Source organism: Grammomys surdaster, unplaced genomic scaffold (assembly GCF_004785775.1).
Source record: "Grammomys surdaster isolate TR1022 unplaced genomic scaffold, NIH_TR_1.0 124565, whole genome shotgun sequence".
Lineage (NCBI taxonomy): Eukaryota > Metazoa > Chordata > Mammalia > Rodentia > Muridae > Grammomys > Grammomys surdaster.
The window spans coordinates 181,299-201,342 of NW_021619544.1; the positions used below are offsets into that span (position 1 = coordinate 181,299).

Consider the following 20,044-nt stretch of genomic DNA (forward strand, 5'->3'; position numbering starts at 1 on the left):
ATAATTTCCCATGATTCAACTCAAAGTCTTAATAACATGGGACCATTATGAACTTCTGAACTCTTGTCTTACTATGGAAGTTCTGATAAATTTCATTATCATGATTGCTAATTGTGTTCATACATATGTCTGTTAACCCATGGGGTGGCCCAAGCTGCTCAGGAGATTGTCCCTTGAGTAGATGCCATGGACAGTTATAAAATCATGACACCTGAGGATGGAGAACATGAACTTTACAACATGTTTTTAGAAATGTTTTGATCAAAAGTTTTCAGACCTCAGATGCAGAGCTTGAGGCCAGATTTTTTCAGATGTATCCAGGGAACATGGCACAGGGTGAATGGAAATAAAATGTAGAATATAATTAAGTGGATTTTCAGACAGCAGTAGCCTTAAAACAGACACATAGGTGTGAATGTGTGTGTGATGTTTGTCTGTGTAAGAAACAGATATCACAATTGCTCCATCTTAGATCCTAGCAGAAGACATGAAGAAGCTGTGTGTTTTCACTATTTCCTTCTCGCTCCTGAAGTTTTCTCTCATCTTGTGCAGTTTGACTGAACCCAGTTGCTTTTGGAGGATAAAGAATAATGTAGATAATGATGGAGATTTGAGAAGTGACTGCGGTTTTGTTCTTTTAACAATGGACTGGCCTATAGAAGAAGATTTTTATAATCATGTTATCAATTTTAGGTAAGTTATTAAGTTTATTTCCTGCTTCAGTGTCATGAATTAGAAATATATAGCTGAGTACACAACTGAGGGATTCTGTCCTGTTCTTCCGATAACATTAGGAAGTTCTGAAAATTAATTATTGAATCAATCTCTACAATCTCTACTTTAATTCTTTCAAATGTGTCACAGTTTATTTTGGTTTTAGTACATTGGTCTCCAGGTCACAAACAGGACAGTGATAGAGACTGGATTCTATACTTTGCCTCCTTCTGTATTTCAGATGTTGAAAGATGGCATTGCACAAGGTGTCTTGGTCTGTTTTGAATTCACAATTCTCCCCACTCTTAAGAGCTCAATATGAAGAGGCTGCATGTCTTCAATTGTCTGCCAAAGATTCCAATATGAGCATACATTCTAAAAGCCTTCATAAAAAATTTATTTAATTTAGGTCTCTAACTTTTGGGCACACATTTATACCTTGAAATTTGTGTGTGTGTGTAGTATAAATGACTATGTGCATAATATTACATATATATTTGTCAATATACATACACATTGCTTTTAAATATAGTCTCTCAATAAGCCTCTTCTGTCATCCTGGACACTGTAAATGTAAAAAACCACCAGGCTTTGGATTATGTTGCCAGAGTACTATTTTGGTCCACTTGTGCATATGCCCGGTCACAGATTAGGTTCATGATCACTGTTAGATAGGTGGTCAATTTTCCTATTAATTGGTGAATAAGTATAACATTATAGAAATTATAGAAGGATTATTCTAGTGAATAAGAAGCTGTTCTCAATATGTCTATATAGTTCTCAGATCTCAAGTGTGAGATATCAGTGTTGGCTGCAGATCATGAGGGAAGAAGTGTTGAAATCATTCACCTTTCAAAGTGGCTGGGACTTCTTTGTTTCATGAACTGAGGTTTCCTGTGCTTTTCTATCTCTGACTCTCATCCCATCTTTTATTACTTTTTCACTTCTTTGGGATTTTAAGAATACATTTTCCTCTTGCTAGCCAAAGTACATTGTTCACACTTTGATACGTTGCTTCACATTATTATTCTGGGTACCAGGTCAGAAGTAATCTTATTTCTAATGTATCCTATGTTATTCCATACCTCATTGGGAAAATAATAGTATTTATCATTAGTGAAACTTTTGTATGTAGTAATAACGATCAGAATTACCAATATATGAACTGTGTTAATACATATTTGTAGTTTAATAAGACAAACTTTGCTGTAAATTCTCAACTGGCCATGTGTGGTATTTTTCCTTCTGATGGGAAGTAAACACTAATAGTAACAGATGTACTGGGAGACAATACTGGGAGAGATAAACACATTTTATATGAAGAACAGATCTCATTGCTCAGATATCAATTAAAGGATGGCAAAGAATTAGGAAAACGGAGATGTATAGAGGAATCTAACATCATTTTTAGTAAGTTGACATAGTAACATTCACACTAAAAGCTAAATTTAAATTGATGTGTAGATGAGCCTAAAAGATAATATTTTTGTTTTGTGGCATATTACCTTTTATATTTTGAAATGGGTATGTAAATGTAAATGAAATATATTCTAAAATAATTATCATGTTTGGTGAACATTAACATTTGAAAAATACAAAAAGTATACTCTATAAACTTCATAGAAATATCAGTATTAATAATTTTTCTCACTGTGCATGAAATTTGCATTTTCTTGATGTTTAACTGCAAAGAGTTTTTCCTATATTGAGATTTGTAAAATTCGCTTATAGAAACATAGATAATCTTTTTTTAAGTAAGCTGGTTGTTAGAAAAGTTATACAGTTATATAATACATTTTGAATACCCTCAGTATATGTCAGGTGATATCATATAATGGGTTTTGAATATATTTCTTAATGATTCACTCTTTAGTGTTTTATGCTCTTTTGCTATGTTTAATTTCCAAAGAATGTTTTGTACTCAAGCATTAGAGATAGGATCCTTAGTTATGGATATAATTAGATATGTGTTAATGATATTATAGGGTACTAAGGGATATGAATATAAAAAGAAACATGAAATATCTAGATGTATTATTTGACTCTTAAAATACTCAATGTGATAAAGATATTTGATTCATAAAAGAAATTTTTAAAAATAAAAACTTTTTTCTGTGTCACTATGCAATTTTATTTGTTGATTAAATTCTTTAATAAATAAGGGAAACTCAAAACAATAGAAAGTTATTGAAAATAGTAATTTGATGTCATTCAAGTTTCATATGTTTATTTAAAATTTAAATCTCTCTTTCTCTCTTTTTCTTTTTTTTTTTTTTTCGAAACAAGGTTTCTCTGTGTAGCCCTGGCTGTCCTGGAACTCACTCTGTAGACTAGGCTGGCCTCAAACTCAGAAATCCACCTGCCTCTGTCTCCCAAGTGCTAGGATTAAAGGCATGCGCCACCTCTCTCTCTCTCTCTCTCTCTCTCTCTCTCTCTCTCTCTCTCTCTCCTCTCTCTCTCTCTCCTCTCTCTCGTCTCAACTAGCAAGAGTCTCTCCTCACATCATGTTGGCACTGGAGATTAAACTAGTTCCTAGGATTGACAATGAACTTTATTTTTTATCTTAGTTAATCTTTTTTTTTCCTTTTTTTTAATTTTTTTTGAACATGAGATGCTTTTTTATAGCATGTTTTACAAGGGGAGGGGGTAAGAGGGGCCAGGTGGTGAAAAAGTACAGAATCTTCTTGGCCTCTGCCTTGAAACATGTCATGGTCTATACGGTACACTGCCTTGAATTATGATCTACCTGCTATTCTTCAGAAGATATGGTACACTGCTTGAGTTATGGTCTCCCTGCTATTCTTCAGAAGATATGGTACACTGCTTTGAGTCTATCTGGTTCCTGGTATGCCTGGCTTTGCCCTCGTTTCTCTCGCTAGAGAGCTTGACTTCTTGATCATCCCAACAAAAATTGGCTTTTTCCTAAACCAAGGCCGCCCTTGATATGGCCGCTAACATTGGGGAGCCTTCCTTTATGACAATATTACACCCCAAACTGACAAATGGTTGGTAACTCGAACATTTACAAGGGACTAGGATGGCTGTGAGTTAGCCCAATGACGGGATTATTGTAGGTCCACTTCCCAGGGGCCCACCCAATGCAGCCGAAAAGGAGTGTGTGGTGCTGGGAGTGGGTGCAGCCTACATGGCCTAAGACAGGGCTCTCACCCTCCTTTCACCCACCTTGGGGTCCCTTGACGTTGCCCATCGTCGACAGCCTAAAGCCTTCGACCATCGATGTGACTCATCTCACATCAATGTTTTGGGGTTGTGAACTTGTCTAGTTAATCTTTTTTTACAGTGCAGACTTTATGCCCATCCTAGTTCACCCTCTGACTGTTCCACATTTCATACCTCCTCCCCCGATCTCCAGAGCGATGTCCCCAACCCCGACGCCCACCCCACCAGAACTTCCCACTCCCTGGAGCCTCCAGTCTCTAGGGGGTTAGGTGCATCTTTTTTGAATGAGTTCAGACCAAGCAGTCCTCTGCTGTATATGTGTTGGGGGCCTCATATCAGCTCGTGTATGCTACCTGGTTGGTGAACCAGTGTCTGAGAGATCTTGGAAATCCAGGTTAGTTGAGACAGCTGGTCTTATAGGGTGAACTCCCTCCTCAGCTTCTTCCAGCTTCTACCTAATTCAACCAAAGGTGTCAACAGTTTCTGACCATGGGTTGGGAATAAATATCTGCATCCGACTCTTTCAGCTACTTGTTGGGTCTTATAGAAGGCAGTCATGATAGGCCCCTTTTTGTGAGCATGCCACAATATCAGTACTAGTATAAGGCCTTTAGGCTTCACCTGGGGATGGATTCCAATTTGGGCCTGTCACTGGACCTCCTTTTCCTCAGGTTCTTCTCCATTTTTGTCCCTGCAGTTCTTACAAACAGGAACAATACTGAGTCAAAGTGTTTGACTGTGGGATTGCAACCCCATCCTTCCACTTGATGTCCTGTCTTTCTACTGGAGATGGGCTCTACAAGTTCCCTCTCCCTACTGTAGGGCATTTCATCTAGGGTCCCTGCCTTTGAGTCCTGAACGCCTCTCACCTCCCAGGTCTCTGGTACATTCTAAAGAGTCCCCCCACCTCCTACCTACTAAGGTTGCCTGTTTTCATTCTTTCTGCTGCCTTCAGTGCTTCACTCCTGTTCCCTCCATCTACCTGATCATGATCCCCTCTTCCACTCCCTGCCCACTTTTCCACCTAGGTCCCTCCCTCCTTCTATCCCTCCCTCACTCACTCATTCCCCCATCCTGTCATTGCTTTCTTCTCTTCCCAAATAGAGATGAGGCATCCTCACTTGGGCCCTTCAGTTAGATAACCTTTTTGAGTTCTGTGTATTGTGTACTGGGTAGTCTGTACGTTTTTGGCTAATATCCACTTATTAGTGAGTACATACCATGCATGTATGCAATAAACTTCTATTGAACCAGGAGAAAATAATCAACCTCCCAAAAGGAAAAAAAATATGTAAGCAAATAAGCATAAACTTATATAATTTTATATACAGGTTCATGCATGCACATTTATACATTTCCATTCAAGTCAATTGGATCCAGCTTATATACATTCTCATAATTACATACATGCACACACTCATGCTTACATATGCATTTGGGTCAAATAAAAACCCAAAAAACAAACAGAAAAAAACAAGCACCAGTGAAGAAAAAACAAACCTATTCTGGATAAATAAAGAAATTAGTTCCAATCTTTATTGCATAATGAAAGGGAAAACTTCTACCCTTTTATTGCTAAATGAATTAAACCCAAGTCTATATAAAGAAAGTTTTGTTCTCTTTAATAAGACTGAGCCTGCCTGGCTATTAAGGAAAGAACTGTTCTGTCCCATGGTAGAGAGTAGCTTGCCTGCTCCTTCTGTTCTCCCTGAAGCTTCTTTTTTACGAATTCTCTCTCAATTCTGCATACTTCTCGCTTAGTTTTGTTAAGTTGCCTTAGAATTTCTTCATTGCTATTTTGTTTTTATTTTTGGTTTGGGTTTTTTGTTTGTTTGGTTGGTTGGTTGGTTGGTTTTTTGAGACAGAGTTTCTCTGTGTAGCCCTGTTTGTCCTGGAACTCATTCTGTAAATCATGCTTGTGATGAACTCAGAAATTCGCCTGCCTCTGCCTCCCAAGTGCTGGGATTAAAGGCATGCATCACCACTGTCCAGCCTGCCTTATAATTTCTTTTTTTTTGGGGGGGGGGGCTTTTTTTTGTTTTTTGTTTTTTCGAGACAGGGTTTCTCTGTGTAGTTCTGGCTGTCCTGGAACTCACTCTGTAGACCAGGCTGGCTCAAACTCAGAAATCCATCTGCCTCTGCCTCCCAAGTGCTGGGATTAAAGGCTTGCGCCACCACCGCCCTACACCTTATAATTTCTAAGTTATGTCACTCTGCATTCTCCTCCTAGTCTTGCTTTCTCCTCAAGCTCTGATATCACAATAATGACTTTACTCTTATTATCCTTACTCCTCATTCTATGCCTTGCATCAGGTTCTTCTTGAGTTCAGTTCTATCTAAAAAGTATTCTCCTCAGTTCTGTCTAAAAAGTTCTGTTCAGTTCTATGTGAAAAGTGTTCTGTCTAAAAGGTATCCTCAGCTCAGTTCTGTTTCTTCTCTTTGCCTCAGCACTTACACATCTTTCACAATACATGATCTTATAGCAAATAGTTCACCACAGCTTTACATATAAATTCAAATCAGAAATCAAATAAGAAGTTTACAACAGACAATGTTTACAAGCATATCCATTAGGAGTGATTATGTGGCTAACCATTCATCATTTGTCACAATTCTGCAGGTTAATGTAGAGTTAAAAACCATAACTTCTATGACTAAGTAATTAGTGAAGTGTTGTAAGGATAAAGCCAATCAATATTTTATTTTGTGTCCTAGCATTTATAGTAAATCGTTAATTCCCTTTTTAAGACCTTAGGTTAATGGTTTTCAAAGCTCTCAGAATGTGCTCTGATTAGTAGTGCCTGCTTGCTATCTCAGAAGCAATGAACTCATAACACTAAAGACTGACAGAGTTCTCATTGCAGTTTTGACTACCAGAAAGAATTTAATAGCAATGTATTATAAAAGAGCTAACGATTACTATATTTCGAGGAATTCCTATAGGATCATCATTAAGGATTAAGAAATCATCGATTTATCAATATAGCATCACTACAGTATATCTTCATCTGCAAAGATCTGCTCAAAAGGATGGGCTAATACCTAGTGGTTGTCACATATATTTAATAACAACAAGAAAGCATATAAATAGCAGGAATCATTCCTAAAATAAATGTCCTCTGGTACTTGCCTACAAGAGAAAATCTATCATAGAGTTGTTTTTTTTTTTAATCTAATGCAGACCCATCTCAGGAAGATCACCTGCTAGTTTGTAGCTTCTTCTTGTCAACTCCTGACACTAGTTCAAGAATGCCATTCAGAGATAAAAGAAGGTCTTTATGGATTTTTATGAATATAAATATTATCATACTAGAGTAACATATTTGGGGGAATATTTGAATTATATTTAACCCTAAAGATCTCTAATTTCTGAGGCATATTTAAGGAATAGTAGCACTTACACAGAAACTTAGCATTTCTCATAGTACAAAGATTACTGTAATTCAGCAGAAAATTTCATATTTTGTACATCCTCCTTAATCATCCCTGTGCCTTCTTGTAGAATACCAGCAAGAAGATATGAGGGTTTATTAGTGATGTTTTTTGCTACTGATGAGATCAACAAGAATCTTTATCTTTTACCCAACATGTCTTTGATATTCTCCCGCATTGTTGGCCTGTGTGAAGACACTTTTGGACTTCTGGATGAAAGATATTCACCACAAAGCAATGATTTTAATTTTATTAATTATAACTGTGGAATACGGACAAATTGTGATATAGAACTTACAGGACCGTCATGGATGACATCCTTAAAACTGGCAATTAATTCTAGGAGACCAAAGGTGAGAATATGTGACACTGGATGAGTTAATAATGTTCATTCCATTCATAGGAGAAAACTTGGTCTGCATGTGTTTCTATGTGTGCTGTTTTACACATACTATAAAGGATTTAAAATCAGATCTTAGACGTACTCTGGAAATAGGCAAAACTCTTTTTCTGGAATGCTCAGACTTGTCAAGAATAGAAAAGGAATAATACATGCTGTTTATAGAATAATTTTACTATCCTTAACAGGAGTTCTGAAAGGTGAGTAATGTTATTTGTATATAAGTACAAACTTCCTTAAAGTCATATTCCTCATGTGGATGTTTTGTACTCTCCTCTATATCTTTTAGGTCTTCTTTGGACCATTTAATCCTAACCTGAGTGACCATGACCAATTTCCCTATGTCTATCAGATAGCAATCAAGGACACGTGTTTGTCACATGGCATGGTATCCTTGATGCTTCATTTTAGATGGACTTGGATTGGACTGGCCATCTCAAATGATGACCATGGTATTCAGTTTCTCTCAGACTTGAGAGAAGAAATGCAAAGGCATGGGATCTGTCTAGCATTTGTGAATATGATCCCAGAAAACATGCAGATATACATGACAAAGGCTAAGATATATGATAAACAAATTATGGCATCATCAGCCAAGGTTGTTATCATTTATGGTGAAATGAACTCTACAGTAGAAGTTAGCGTTAGAAGATGGGTATATTTAGGTGCTCAGAGAATCTGGATCACAACCTCACAATGGGATGTCATCATAAATAAAAGAGATTTCAGCCTTGATTTCTTTCATGGGACTGTCACTTTTGAACACCACCACAGTGAGATTGCTAAATTAAGGAATTTTATTCAAACAATGAACACTTCCATGTATCCAGTAGACATTTCTCAGACTATGCTACTGTGGAATTATTTTAATTGTTCAATGTCTAAGAACAGCAATAGCAAAATGGATCATTTTATACTCAACAACACAGAGGAATGGACAGTACAGCACAAATTTGACATGGCCCTGAGTGAAGAAGGTTACAATTTGTATAATGCTGTGTATGCTGTGGCCCACACCTACCATGAACTCATTCTTCAAAAAGTAGAATCTCAGCAAATGGCAGGACCCAAAGGAGTGTTCACTGACTGTCAGCAGGTAAAGTTTCTTACATTTCATTATGCTTATATATATCAATGTGATCTTTAAAGGGCCCCTGAGAAACTCACATAAATTTGTTAGAGATTATTCTTGCAATAAAAAGGTTTCTATACTATAAAACTACCTAATGAGTCTTTTACATGGATATGTAACATGCACAAGGATAATATATAATAGGAGACAATATTTTTGTATGAATGTCAGTGAGTTTGTGAAAATGTGTCTCAACATTTTATGAAATGAGTTCAATATTTAAAATCGGAGTCAAAAGTTTTATCATAAAAGCATTAAGTGATAACTAGCCTAGAATAATTTTCTCAAGAGTAATTTGATCAATAATTGGTACATTTGCTGTGATTAATAGTTATTCATTTAAAGTAACAGTTATTTATAAATACTTAAATGATGAAGGCTGTGTATTTTAATAGTTTTGTTTATTTCATATAAAAACTGCATGCACACGAATGACACACTACCATCCTTTGATCTCACTACTTCCAGATATTCAGACTTCCCGCTCATTCTCACATGCATGGCTTCAATTTTAAAAATTATTCTTGACAAACATGTACACACACATGCAAGAACACACATTCATATACACACACTCACATTATGTTACTTGTTATTTGGATAGCATTTATTTTAACACTTTTTGTCTTGGAATATTAAAATGAAGTATTTGAATTTTTAATTACCCATGAGTTATATTATATAAGTGCATGGGATTACTTTAATATAGCTGTCTTTTCTGAAAAATATTAAAAATTAGGGGACATTCTCAATTTTACTTTTCCTTAATCGATATGCACATGTAATCATATAAAGATGCATCTCATTTAGGTGTCTTCCTTGCTGAAAACCAGGGTATTTACTAACCCTGTTGGAGAGCTGGTGAACATGAATCACAGGGAAAATCAGTGTGCAGAGTATGACATTTTCAACATTTGGAATTTTCCACAAGGCCTTGGATTAAAAGTCAAAATAGGAAGCTATTTTCCTTGTTTCCCACAGAGCCAACAACTTCATATATCTGAAGACTTGGAGTGGGCCACAGGAGGAACATCAGTGGGTATACAATAATTTTTATTTTTACAGGATATCTAAATTTTAAAATATGAGGCATTGAAGTTATGGCTCTGTAGTTAATACCAATTGTTGTTCTTGCCAAAGGCCTAACCTCAGTTACCAGCATCAAAATTTAATAACTCACAAGTTCATGTAAATCTAGGTCATAGGAATCAAAGGCCTCTGGATTCTATGTTCAATTGTACCTGCATGCCTAGTGACCCCACACTACATAAATACATTTATTAAATTTAAAGTAATATATATAATTAAAATTTTGTAGCTATATATAACCCATGAATTTTTTGTTTCTGTGTGAACATCATTATATCCTAAAGAATTACAACATGTATTCATTAACATAAATATTTCTCCAGATTCAAGGTTTTCATTTCAACTTAGAAAAACTTCACTAGATTTTTGAGAGTTGTATATGACATGCTTTGTTGATACTCATTAGACAACTCTTTTTTGATTTATGCTACCTTCTCTCTCCAAACAACTTAATGTCTTTATTTTTTAATTTATAAAACTTGTGAGAGAAACTGAAGCCACATAAACATTCCTTTTGGATTAATAAGTTTAGAAAGAAAAATCTTAAATTGATACAACCTAAATGCTATATATATAATATTAAATGATGTAATAAATATTGTGTGACTATCAGGGCATTTCAGGGTAATAGAAAATAATAATGCACCTGAAATTGATAAGTGATGCTGGTTAGCAGAGGAATAAATATAGCCATATCTGTTAATGTCCCATAAATAAATATATGGGTCATTATACATACAGTGTATAATAAACAGACACATACACAGACACATATGTATGGGTGTATGTACAAACATATATATACATATGTATATATATTACCTCAGGTTCCCACCTCCATGTGTAGTGTGACATGCACTGCTGGATTCAGGAAAATTCATCAGGAACAAACAGCAGACTGCTGCTTTGATTGTGCCCAGTGCCCAGAAAATGAGGTTTCCAATGATACAGGTACATGTTTGCATGCAGAAAAAAAAAGGTTGAATTCTAATATCTTCTCATTCCAAACTAAAAATGTAAAATGGTCTAGATGGAAAATATAGACATAAATCTCATTGTTTCTGAATTTAATCATTTGAGTGGTATCAACTTCTTTTGTTTCCTGCAAAAAACCTGCATTATCTACAAACAACTCATTTCTCTCACAATCTGATATCTATTGATTTTATATTATGCAGAAAACATTTAGGGGACATACATCTGTAACCATTTTAAACCAAATTTAGGCATAATCTATACATAAGTTTAATCTTACATGATTCTTTGTACAAAGTAACTGGACTTCGTGATCAGTCCACATCCTTTCCCTCCAATCATTCAGCTTGGTCCCTGATAAAGACCAGATGCTTAGTGTAGCAGCTGTTGTTATTGAAATACATTTTGGGAATTCCACTTCCCTTCCTCCCCTGCCTGGTCCTGTGGGCTGGGGCAGACACAGAGTTGGTCTGCTCCTGTCCTGTGGAGATACTGACTCCTGAGTCATCCTAGAGGAGCCACTGCACTCAGAGCAGCCGAGGAGCCACTGCACTCAGAGCAGCTGACAGAGTTGATCTACTCCTGTCCTGTGGAGATACTGACTCCTGAGTCATCCTAGAGGAGCCACTGCACTCAGAGCAGCCGAGTAGCCACTGCACTCAGAGCAGCAGACACCAAGATTAGGATCATAAGACTACAGAGACATCTGGACCCTGAGGAGCTCTGCAACAAGCAAGATAACTGGAAATACAGACTCCAGTCTTACACAGTGAGGGCAGGCAACACTAGAGTTAACCAGATGGCAAAAGGCAAGCGCAAGAACATAAGCAACAGAAACCAAAGTTTCTTGGCATCATCAGTACCCAGTTCTCCCAGTATAGCAAGCCCTGAACACCCCATCACACCTGAAAAGCAGAATTCAGAATTTAAATCACTTCTCATGATGATGATAGAGGATTATAAGAAGGAATTAAGTAACTCCCTTAAAGAAATACAGGAGAGTACAAGTAACAGATAGAAGCCCTTAAAGAGGAATCACAGAAATCCCTTAAGGAAATGCAAGAAAACACAAAGAAGGAATTAAACAAAAACATTCAGGATCTGAAAATGGAAATAGAAACAATAAAGAAAGCTCAAAGGGAGACAACCATGGAAATAGAAAACTTAAGAAAGAGATCAGGAGTCATAGACACAAGCATCACCAACCGAATACAAGAGATAGAAGAGAGAATCTCAAATGCAGAAGATACTATGGAAAATATTGACACAGTTGTCAAAGAAAATGTAAAATGCAAAAAACTCCTAACTCAAAACATCCAGGAAATCCAGGACACAATGAGAAGACCAAACCTAAGGATAATAGGTATAGACAAGAATGAAGATTCCCAACTTAAAGGGACAGTAAATATCCTCAACAAAATTATTGAGGAGAACTTCCCTAACCTAAAGAACAAGATGCCCATAAACGAACAAGAAGCCTACAGAACACCAAATAGACTAGACCAGAAAAGAAATACCTCCCGTCACATAATAATCAAAACATCAGATGCACAAAACAAAGAAAAAAATACTAAAAGCAGTAAGGGAAAAAGGTCAAGTAACGTACAAAGGCAGACCTATAAGAATTACACCAGAGACTATAAAAGCCAGAAGAGCCTGGACGGACATCATACAGACCCTAAGAGAACACAATTGCCAGCCCAGATTACTACACCCAGCAAAACTCTCAATCACTATAGATGGTGAAACCAAGATATTCCATGACAAAACCAAATTTGCACAATATCTTCCCACAAACCCAGCACTTCAAAGGATAATTGATGTAAAACGCCAACATAAGGAGGGAAACTACAACCTAGAAAAAGCAAGGAAGTAATCTTCCAACAACCCCAAAAGAAGATAACTATACAAACATAACTTTACCTCTAATAGCAAAAATAACAGGAAGCCACAATCATTTTTCCTTAATATCTCTTAACATCAATGGTCTCAATTCCCCAATAAAAAGACGCAGACTATCAGACTGGATACACAAACAAGACCCAGAATTTTGCTGCATACAAGAAACGCACCTCAGTGACAAAGACAGACACTACCTCAGAATAAAAGGGTGGAAAACAATTTTCCAAGCCAATGGTCCCAAGAAACAAGCTGGAGTAGCCATTCTAATAGCAAATAAAATCGACTTTCATCCAAAATTAATCAAAAAAGATAAGGAAGGACACTTCATACTCATCAAAGGAAAAATCTACCAAGGTGAACTCTCAATTCTGAACATCTATGCTCCAAATGCAAGGGCACCTACATACATAAAAGAAACTTTACTAAAGCTCAAAACACACATTACACCTCATACAATAATAATGGGGGATTTCAACACCCCACTCTCAGCAATGGACAGATCATGGAAACAGAAACTAAACCGAGACACTTTGACATTAACAGAAGTTATGAACCAAATGGACTTAACAGACATCTATAGAACATTTCATCCTAAAACAAAAGAATATAACTTTTTCTCAGCACCTCATGGTACCTTCTCCAAAATAGACCATATAATTGGTCACAAAACAGGCCTCTACAGATACAAAAAGATTGAAATAATACCTTGCATCTTATCAGATCACCACGAAATAAGACTGGCCTTTAATAATGACAAAACCAATGGAAAACACACATGCACATGGAAACTGAACAACTCTCAACTCAATGATGACTTGCTCAAGGAAGAAATAAAGAAAGAAATTAAAGACTTTTTAGAATTCAATGAAAATGAGGACACTTCATACCAAAACTTGTGGGACTCCATGAAGGCAGTGCTAAGAGGAAAACTCATAGATCTAAGTGCCTACAAAAAGAAACTGGAAAGAGCACACACTAACAAGTTGACTGCACAACTACAAGATCTAGAACAAAAAGGAGCAAATACACCCAGGAGGAGTAGAAGGCAGGAAATAATCAAACTCAGGGCTGAAATCAACCAAATAGAAACAGAAAGAACAATACAAAATATCAATAAAACCAGGAGTTGGTTCTTTGAGAAAATCAATAAGATAGATAAACCGTTAGCCAGATTAACCAGAGGGCAAAGAGACAGTATCCAAATTAATAAAATCAGAACTGAAAAGGGAGACATAACAACAGAAACTGAAGAAATTAAAAAAATCATCAGATCCTACTACAAAGGCCTATACTCAACAAAACTGGAAAACCTGGATGAAATGGACAATTTCCTAGACAGATACCAGGTACCAAAGTTAAACCAGGAGCAGATAAACCATCTAAATAGTCCCATAACCCCTCAGGAAATAGCAGCAGTCATTAAAAGTCTCCCCACTAAAAAAAGCCCAGGACCAGATGGTTTTAGTGCTGAATTCTATCAGACCTTCAAGGAAGACCTAATACCAATTCTCTTCAAACTATTCCACAAAATAGAGACAGAAGGAACACTACCCAATTCGTTCTATGAAGCTACAATTACACTCATACCCAAACCCCACAAGGACCCGACAAAGAAAGAGAACTTCAGACCAATCTCCCTTATGAACATCAATGCAAAAAACACTCAATAAAATTCTAGCAAACCGAATCCAAGACCACATCAAAACAATCATCCATCATGATCAAGTAGGTTTTATCCCAGGAATGCAGGGATGGTTCAATATTCGGAAATCCATCAATGTAATCCACTATATAAACAAACTTAAAGAAAAAAACCACATGATCATCTCACTAGATGCTGAGAAAGCATTTGACAAAATTCAACATCCCTTCATGAGAAAAGTCTTGGAAAGATCAGGAATTCAAGGCCCCTACCTAAACATAGTAAAAGCAATTTACAGCAAACCAGTAGCCAACATCAAGCTAAATGGAGAGAAACTTGAAGCAATCCCACTAAGATCAGGGACTAGAGAAGGCTGCCCACTCTCCCCCTACCTATTCAATATAGTACTGGAAGTCCTAGCCAGAGGAATTAGACAACAAAAAGAAGTCAAAGGGATACAAATAGAAAAGGAAGAAGTCAAAATATCACTATTTGCAGATGATATGATAGTATACTTAAGTGACCCCCAAACTTCCACCAGAGAACTCCTAAACCTGATAAACAACTTCAGCAAAGTGGCTGGTTATAAAACCAACTCAAACAAATCAGTAGCCTTCCTCTACATGAAAGATAAACAGACTGAAAAAGAAATTAGGGAAATGACACCCTTCACAATAGTTGCAAATAATATGAAATACCTTGGTGTGAATCTAACCAAGCAAGTGTAAGTCCTGTATGACAAGAACTTCAAGTCCCTGAAGAAAGAAATCGAAGAAGATCTCAGAAGATGGAAAGATCTCCCATGCTCATGGATTGGCAGGATTAATATAATAAAAATGGCCATCTTGCCAAAAGCAATCTACAGATTCAATGCAATCCCCATTAAAATCCCAACTCAATTCTTCACAGAGTTAGAAAAGGAAATTCTCAAATTCATATGGAATAACAAAAAACCCAGGATAGCGAAAACTATTCTCAACAATAAAAGAACTTCTGGAGGAATCACCATCCCTGACCTCAAGCTGTACTACAGAGCAATAGTGATAAAAAAAAAAAAAACTACATGGTATTGGTACAGAGACAGGCAGGAAGATCAATGGAATAGAATTGAAGACCCAGAAATGAACCCACACTCCTATGGTCACTTGATCTTTGACAAAGGAGCTAAAACTGTCCAGTGGAAAAAGGACAGCATTTTCAACAAATGGTGCTGGTTCAACTGGAAGACAACATGTAGAAGAATGAAAATTGATCCATTCTTATCTCCTTGTACAAAGCTCAAGTCTAAGTGGATAAAGGACCTCCACATAAAACTAGATACACTGAAACTAATAGAAGAGAAAGTGGGGAAGACCCTCGAATACTTGGGCACAGGGGAAAAGTTCCTGAACAGAACACCAATGGCATATGCTCTAAGATAAAGAATTGACAAATGGGACTTCATAAAATTGCAAAGTTTCTGTAAGGCAAAGGACACTGTCAATAGGACAAAATGACAACCAACAAATTGGGAAAAGATCTTTACCAATCCTACATCTGATAGAGGGCTAATATCCAATATATACAAAGAACTCAAGAAAGTAGACTCCAGACAACCAAATTACCCTATTAAAAAAATGGGGTATAGAGCTTAACAAAGAATTTTCAATGGAAGAAACTCGAATGGCCAAGAAGCACCTAAAGAAATGGTCAGTGTCCTTAGTCATCAGGGAAATGCAAATCAAAACAACTCTGAGATTCCATCTCACACCAGTCAGAATGGCTAAGATTAAGAACTCAGGTGATAGTAGATGCTGGCGAGAGTGTGGAGAAAGAGGAACACTCCTCCATTGTTGGTGGGACTGCAAGATGGTGCAACCACTTTGGAAATCAATCTGGCGGTTCCTCAGAAAATTGGACATAGCATTACCTGAGGATCCAGCTATACAACTCCTAGGCATATACCCAGAAGATGCTCGAACATATAACAAGGACATATGCTCAACTATGTTCATAGCAGCCTTATTTATAATAGCCAGGAGCTGGAAAGAACCCAGATGTCCTTCAACTGAGGAATGGATTCAAAGAATGTGGTATATTTACACAATGGAGTATTACTCAGCTATTAAAAACAATGAATTCGAGAGGTTCCTAGGTAAATGGATGGAACTAGAAATTATCATCCTGAGTGAAGTAAGCCAATCACAAAAGAACACACATGGTATTCACTCACTGATTATCGGATATTAGCCCAGAACCTTGAAATGCCCAAGATGCAACTCACAGGCCACATGAAGCTCATAAAAAAGGAAGACCAAGTGTGGGTGATTCAGTTCTTCTTAGAAGGAGCAACAAAATACTCAAGGGAGCAAATATGGAGACAAAGTGAGGGACAGAAACTGAAGGAGGGTCCATTTGAAGACCTTTCCACCTGAGTATCCATCCCATGTGCAGTCACCAAAGGTAGATGCTGATGTGGAAGTCAGGAAGTGCATGCTGATAAGGGCCTGATATGGATGTCTCCTCAGAGGCCTTCAAGAGTCTGACATATTCAGAGGCAGATGCTCACAACTAGCCATTGAACTGATCATGGGGTTCTCAATGGAGGAGTTAGAGTGAGGACTGAAGGAGCTGAAAGGGTTTGTGGCCCCATGAGGAGAGCAACAATACCAACCAACCACAGATCCCAGGGTCCTAACCACCAGCCTGGGAGCACTTATGGAGGGATCCAGGGCTTCAGCTGAATATGTAAGAGTGGAGGGCCCTGCCGGGCACAGGTGGAAGATGAGATCCTTGACCTCATGAAGGCTGGATGCCCCAGGGGGTGGGAATTTTGAGGGTGGGGAAGTGGGAGTGGGGAGGTAGGTGGGGGTTACATCCACGGAGAAGAAGGAGGAGGGGTAAGGGGATGGGGGGTTCCCGGGTGGGTGAGGGATGGGGTAAGGGGATAACATATGAAATGTAAATAAAATATCCAATAAAAAAAAATGCAAGGAAATAAAAAAGAATACATTTTAAGAGCATGGAAGATTTAAAGGATTAAATAGTTCTTGTCAATGAATTAGAGCAAGAGTGAAGATTTCAACAATGCACCCAGAGATGTGATAATGTATATCAGCAATCATAGCTTACATAAGAAAAGGGGATGAATGTGAGTATCCATAAACTTCATGACATCCACCTTGGAATGCATAGTTGGGAAAAAAGGTATCTTACCACAAAGAGGGGGACATGGATAGTCTGTGAGGCAAACAGCTGCAATAATGGACATACTCTTTATGCAAACAGTATTTTGCATGAGGAATTGCATGTTGTTGTGCCTATGTGAAGATACAGACAAAGGACACAACCCTCAAACCCAACAAAGTTCATACTGTAGTTCATCAACTGGCACTGAGAACTATGTCTGCACACTGCACCTGTCTGTGAGTAGAGAGTTTATGCCTTAAAAAATTAAATAATCTGAGATTTTGCATGTTATTATTCATAACACACTAGAAAACAACATTTTTTCTTTCTGCTTAATAAACAAGTTTTTTTTTCTCCTGCATTTTCCATGATGGTGTTTTGTTATGCCATAAAGCATAGGTTAATACAGAACAGGCTTATGTCAGTGCTTCCTGCAGCAATAAGTAATGGAATAAATGTACAACACCAAAATATTTTTGGGGTATCCTCTGAACAATACAAACACTCAATTATTAAGTTCATAAATATGATATGATATAAGGGTTTGTTGTTGTTCACCTGCAGATATGGAGCACTGTGTGAGATGTCCAGATGATAAGTATGCAAACTTACAGCAAACCCACTGCCTTCAAAGGGCTGTTTCATTTCTGGCTTATGAAGATCCATTGGGTATGGCTCTAGGCTGCATGGCCTTGTCCTTCTCTGTCCTCACAGTTCTAATGTTAGTCACTTTTATAAAACACAATGACACCCCCATTGTGAAGGCCAATAACCGCATTCTCAGCTACATCCTGCTCATCTCCCTCATCTTCTGTTTTCTCTGCTCACTGCTCTTCATTGGACACCCCAACCAGGCCACCTGCATCCTGCAGCAGACCATATTTGGAGTATTTTTCACAGTGGCTATTTCTACCGTGTTGGCCAAAACAATAACTGTGGTCATGGCTTTCAAGCTCACTACTCCAGGAAGAAGAATGAGAGGGATGCTGGCATCAGGGGCACCTAACTTGGTCATTCCCATTTGTACCCTAATCCAACTTGTTCTCTGTGGGACCTGGTTGGTAACATTTCCTCCCTTCATTGACAGAGATATACAATCTGAACATGGGAAGACCATCATTATTTGCAACAAAGGCTCTGTCATCGCCTTCCACTTTGTCCTGGGATACTTAGGCTCCTTGGCTCTGGGGAGCTTCACTGTGGCTTTTCTTGCTAGAAATCTTCCTGACAGATTCAATGAAGCCAAGTTCCTAACATTCAGCATGCTGATGTTCTGCAGTGTCTGGATCACCTTCCTCCCTGTCTACCACAGCACTAGGGGGAAGGTCATGGTGGTTGTGGAGGTTTTTTCCATCTTGGCTTCTAGTGCAGGGTTGCTAGGGTGTATCTTTGTCCCAAAATGTTATGTTATTTTAGTTAGACCAGATTCAAATTTTGTACAGAAGTACAAAGATAAATTGCATTATTGAAACTTTACTAGTATGAAATTTTAGATGATATTCAACATATCTTTTCCTTTATCTTAACAAAAGTAGTACTTAATCATATAAAAATTTTAATTAATATACATATTTGAACTTACAAACAGGATAGCACTGTCCATTGTCATACCAATTACTAAAGTTTAGTGGAAAATGGTTTCATTCATAAGTACACAAACCTGAAGCTATTGAGAACCAGGAGTCTCAATTGAGAAATGGCTACCATTATTTTGACCTGTAGTTTTGTGTGTAAGCCATATATTTAATTAATCATTAATATAAGGTGAGCCTACTGACTGTGGACAGTGCCAACACTAGGCAAGTTGTTCTGGGAGTTATAAGAAAGAGGACTACAGACAACATAGACTTGAAGACAGCAATCAGCATTATTCCATTTGCTTTCATGGAGTGTCTACATCCAATTTCATGCCTTGGCTTCATTTAATATACTGTGACAAAGGTATATAAGTAAGCAAACACCTCTCTCACATGTTTCTTTTGATCATAGTGTTTGTTTCAACGATAGAAACTAAAACATCACCTAAATGGTAAATTGCCTCTATTGAGATTTGGAATATCATAGACTCCTGATGAAATAAAAGGCACTGATTTGAAAAGAGAAACAAGAGTGAATGTTAGCAGAGTATAAAGCACAGTGACAGTAATGCATATTTATGATGATCATCACAAAAGCGCTGGATTTTGGAATATCTTTACAGTGTACTAGGAAGATGTCAAGAATATCAGATAACATATTAAGAGTGGAACATAGTATGAAAAGGACAAGAGGGTTAAGATTGTGTCTGCAATGTAAGACTCTACCTTTATGTAAAAACACACACTTTCATTATGCAATGATTGTGTTTCATTAAGTGAGGAAAACCACTAAAGGAAATATCCCACACAAGATCTTTACCACAATAAGGTCA

The 20,044-nt window shown here is 37.3% G+C and overlaps 1 protein-coding gene across 4 annotated transcripts; it reads left to right on the forward strand.

The window, feature by feature from the left end:
• The first annotated feature begins 487 nt into the window (after window positions 1-487).
• On the forward strand, window positions 488-19,103 carry LOC114636596 (vomeronasal type-2 receptor 116-like). Of its 4 annotated transcripts, XM_028784674.1 has the most exons (7): window positions 488-693; window positions 7,397-7,679; window positions 8,016-8,822; window positions 9,669-9,893; window positions 10,775-10,898; window positions 11,388-11,390; window positions 18,199-19,103. In XM_028784674.1, the coding sequence occupies exons 1-7, from the start codon at window positions 488-490 to the stop codon at window positions 19,101-19,103; spliced, it is 2,553 nt and encodes an 850-aa protein (XP_028640507.1). The 4 variants fall into 4 exon arrangements, with proteins under 4 accessions (XP_028640507.1, XP_028640508.1, XP_028640506.1 ...); XM_028784675.1 differs by lacking the exon at window positions 11,388-11,390; XM_028784673.1 differs by lacking the exon at window positions 11,388-11,390 and having other exon boundaries at window positions 9,669-9,892; window positions 10,768-10,898.
• Window positions 19,104-20,044: the final 941 nt, after the last annotated feature.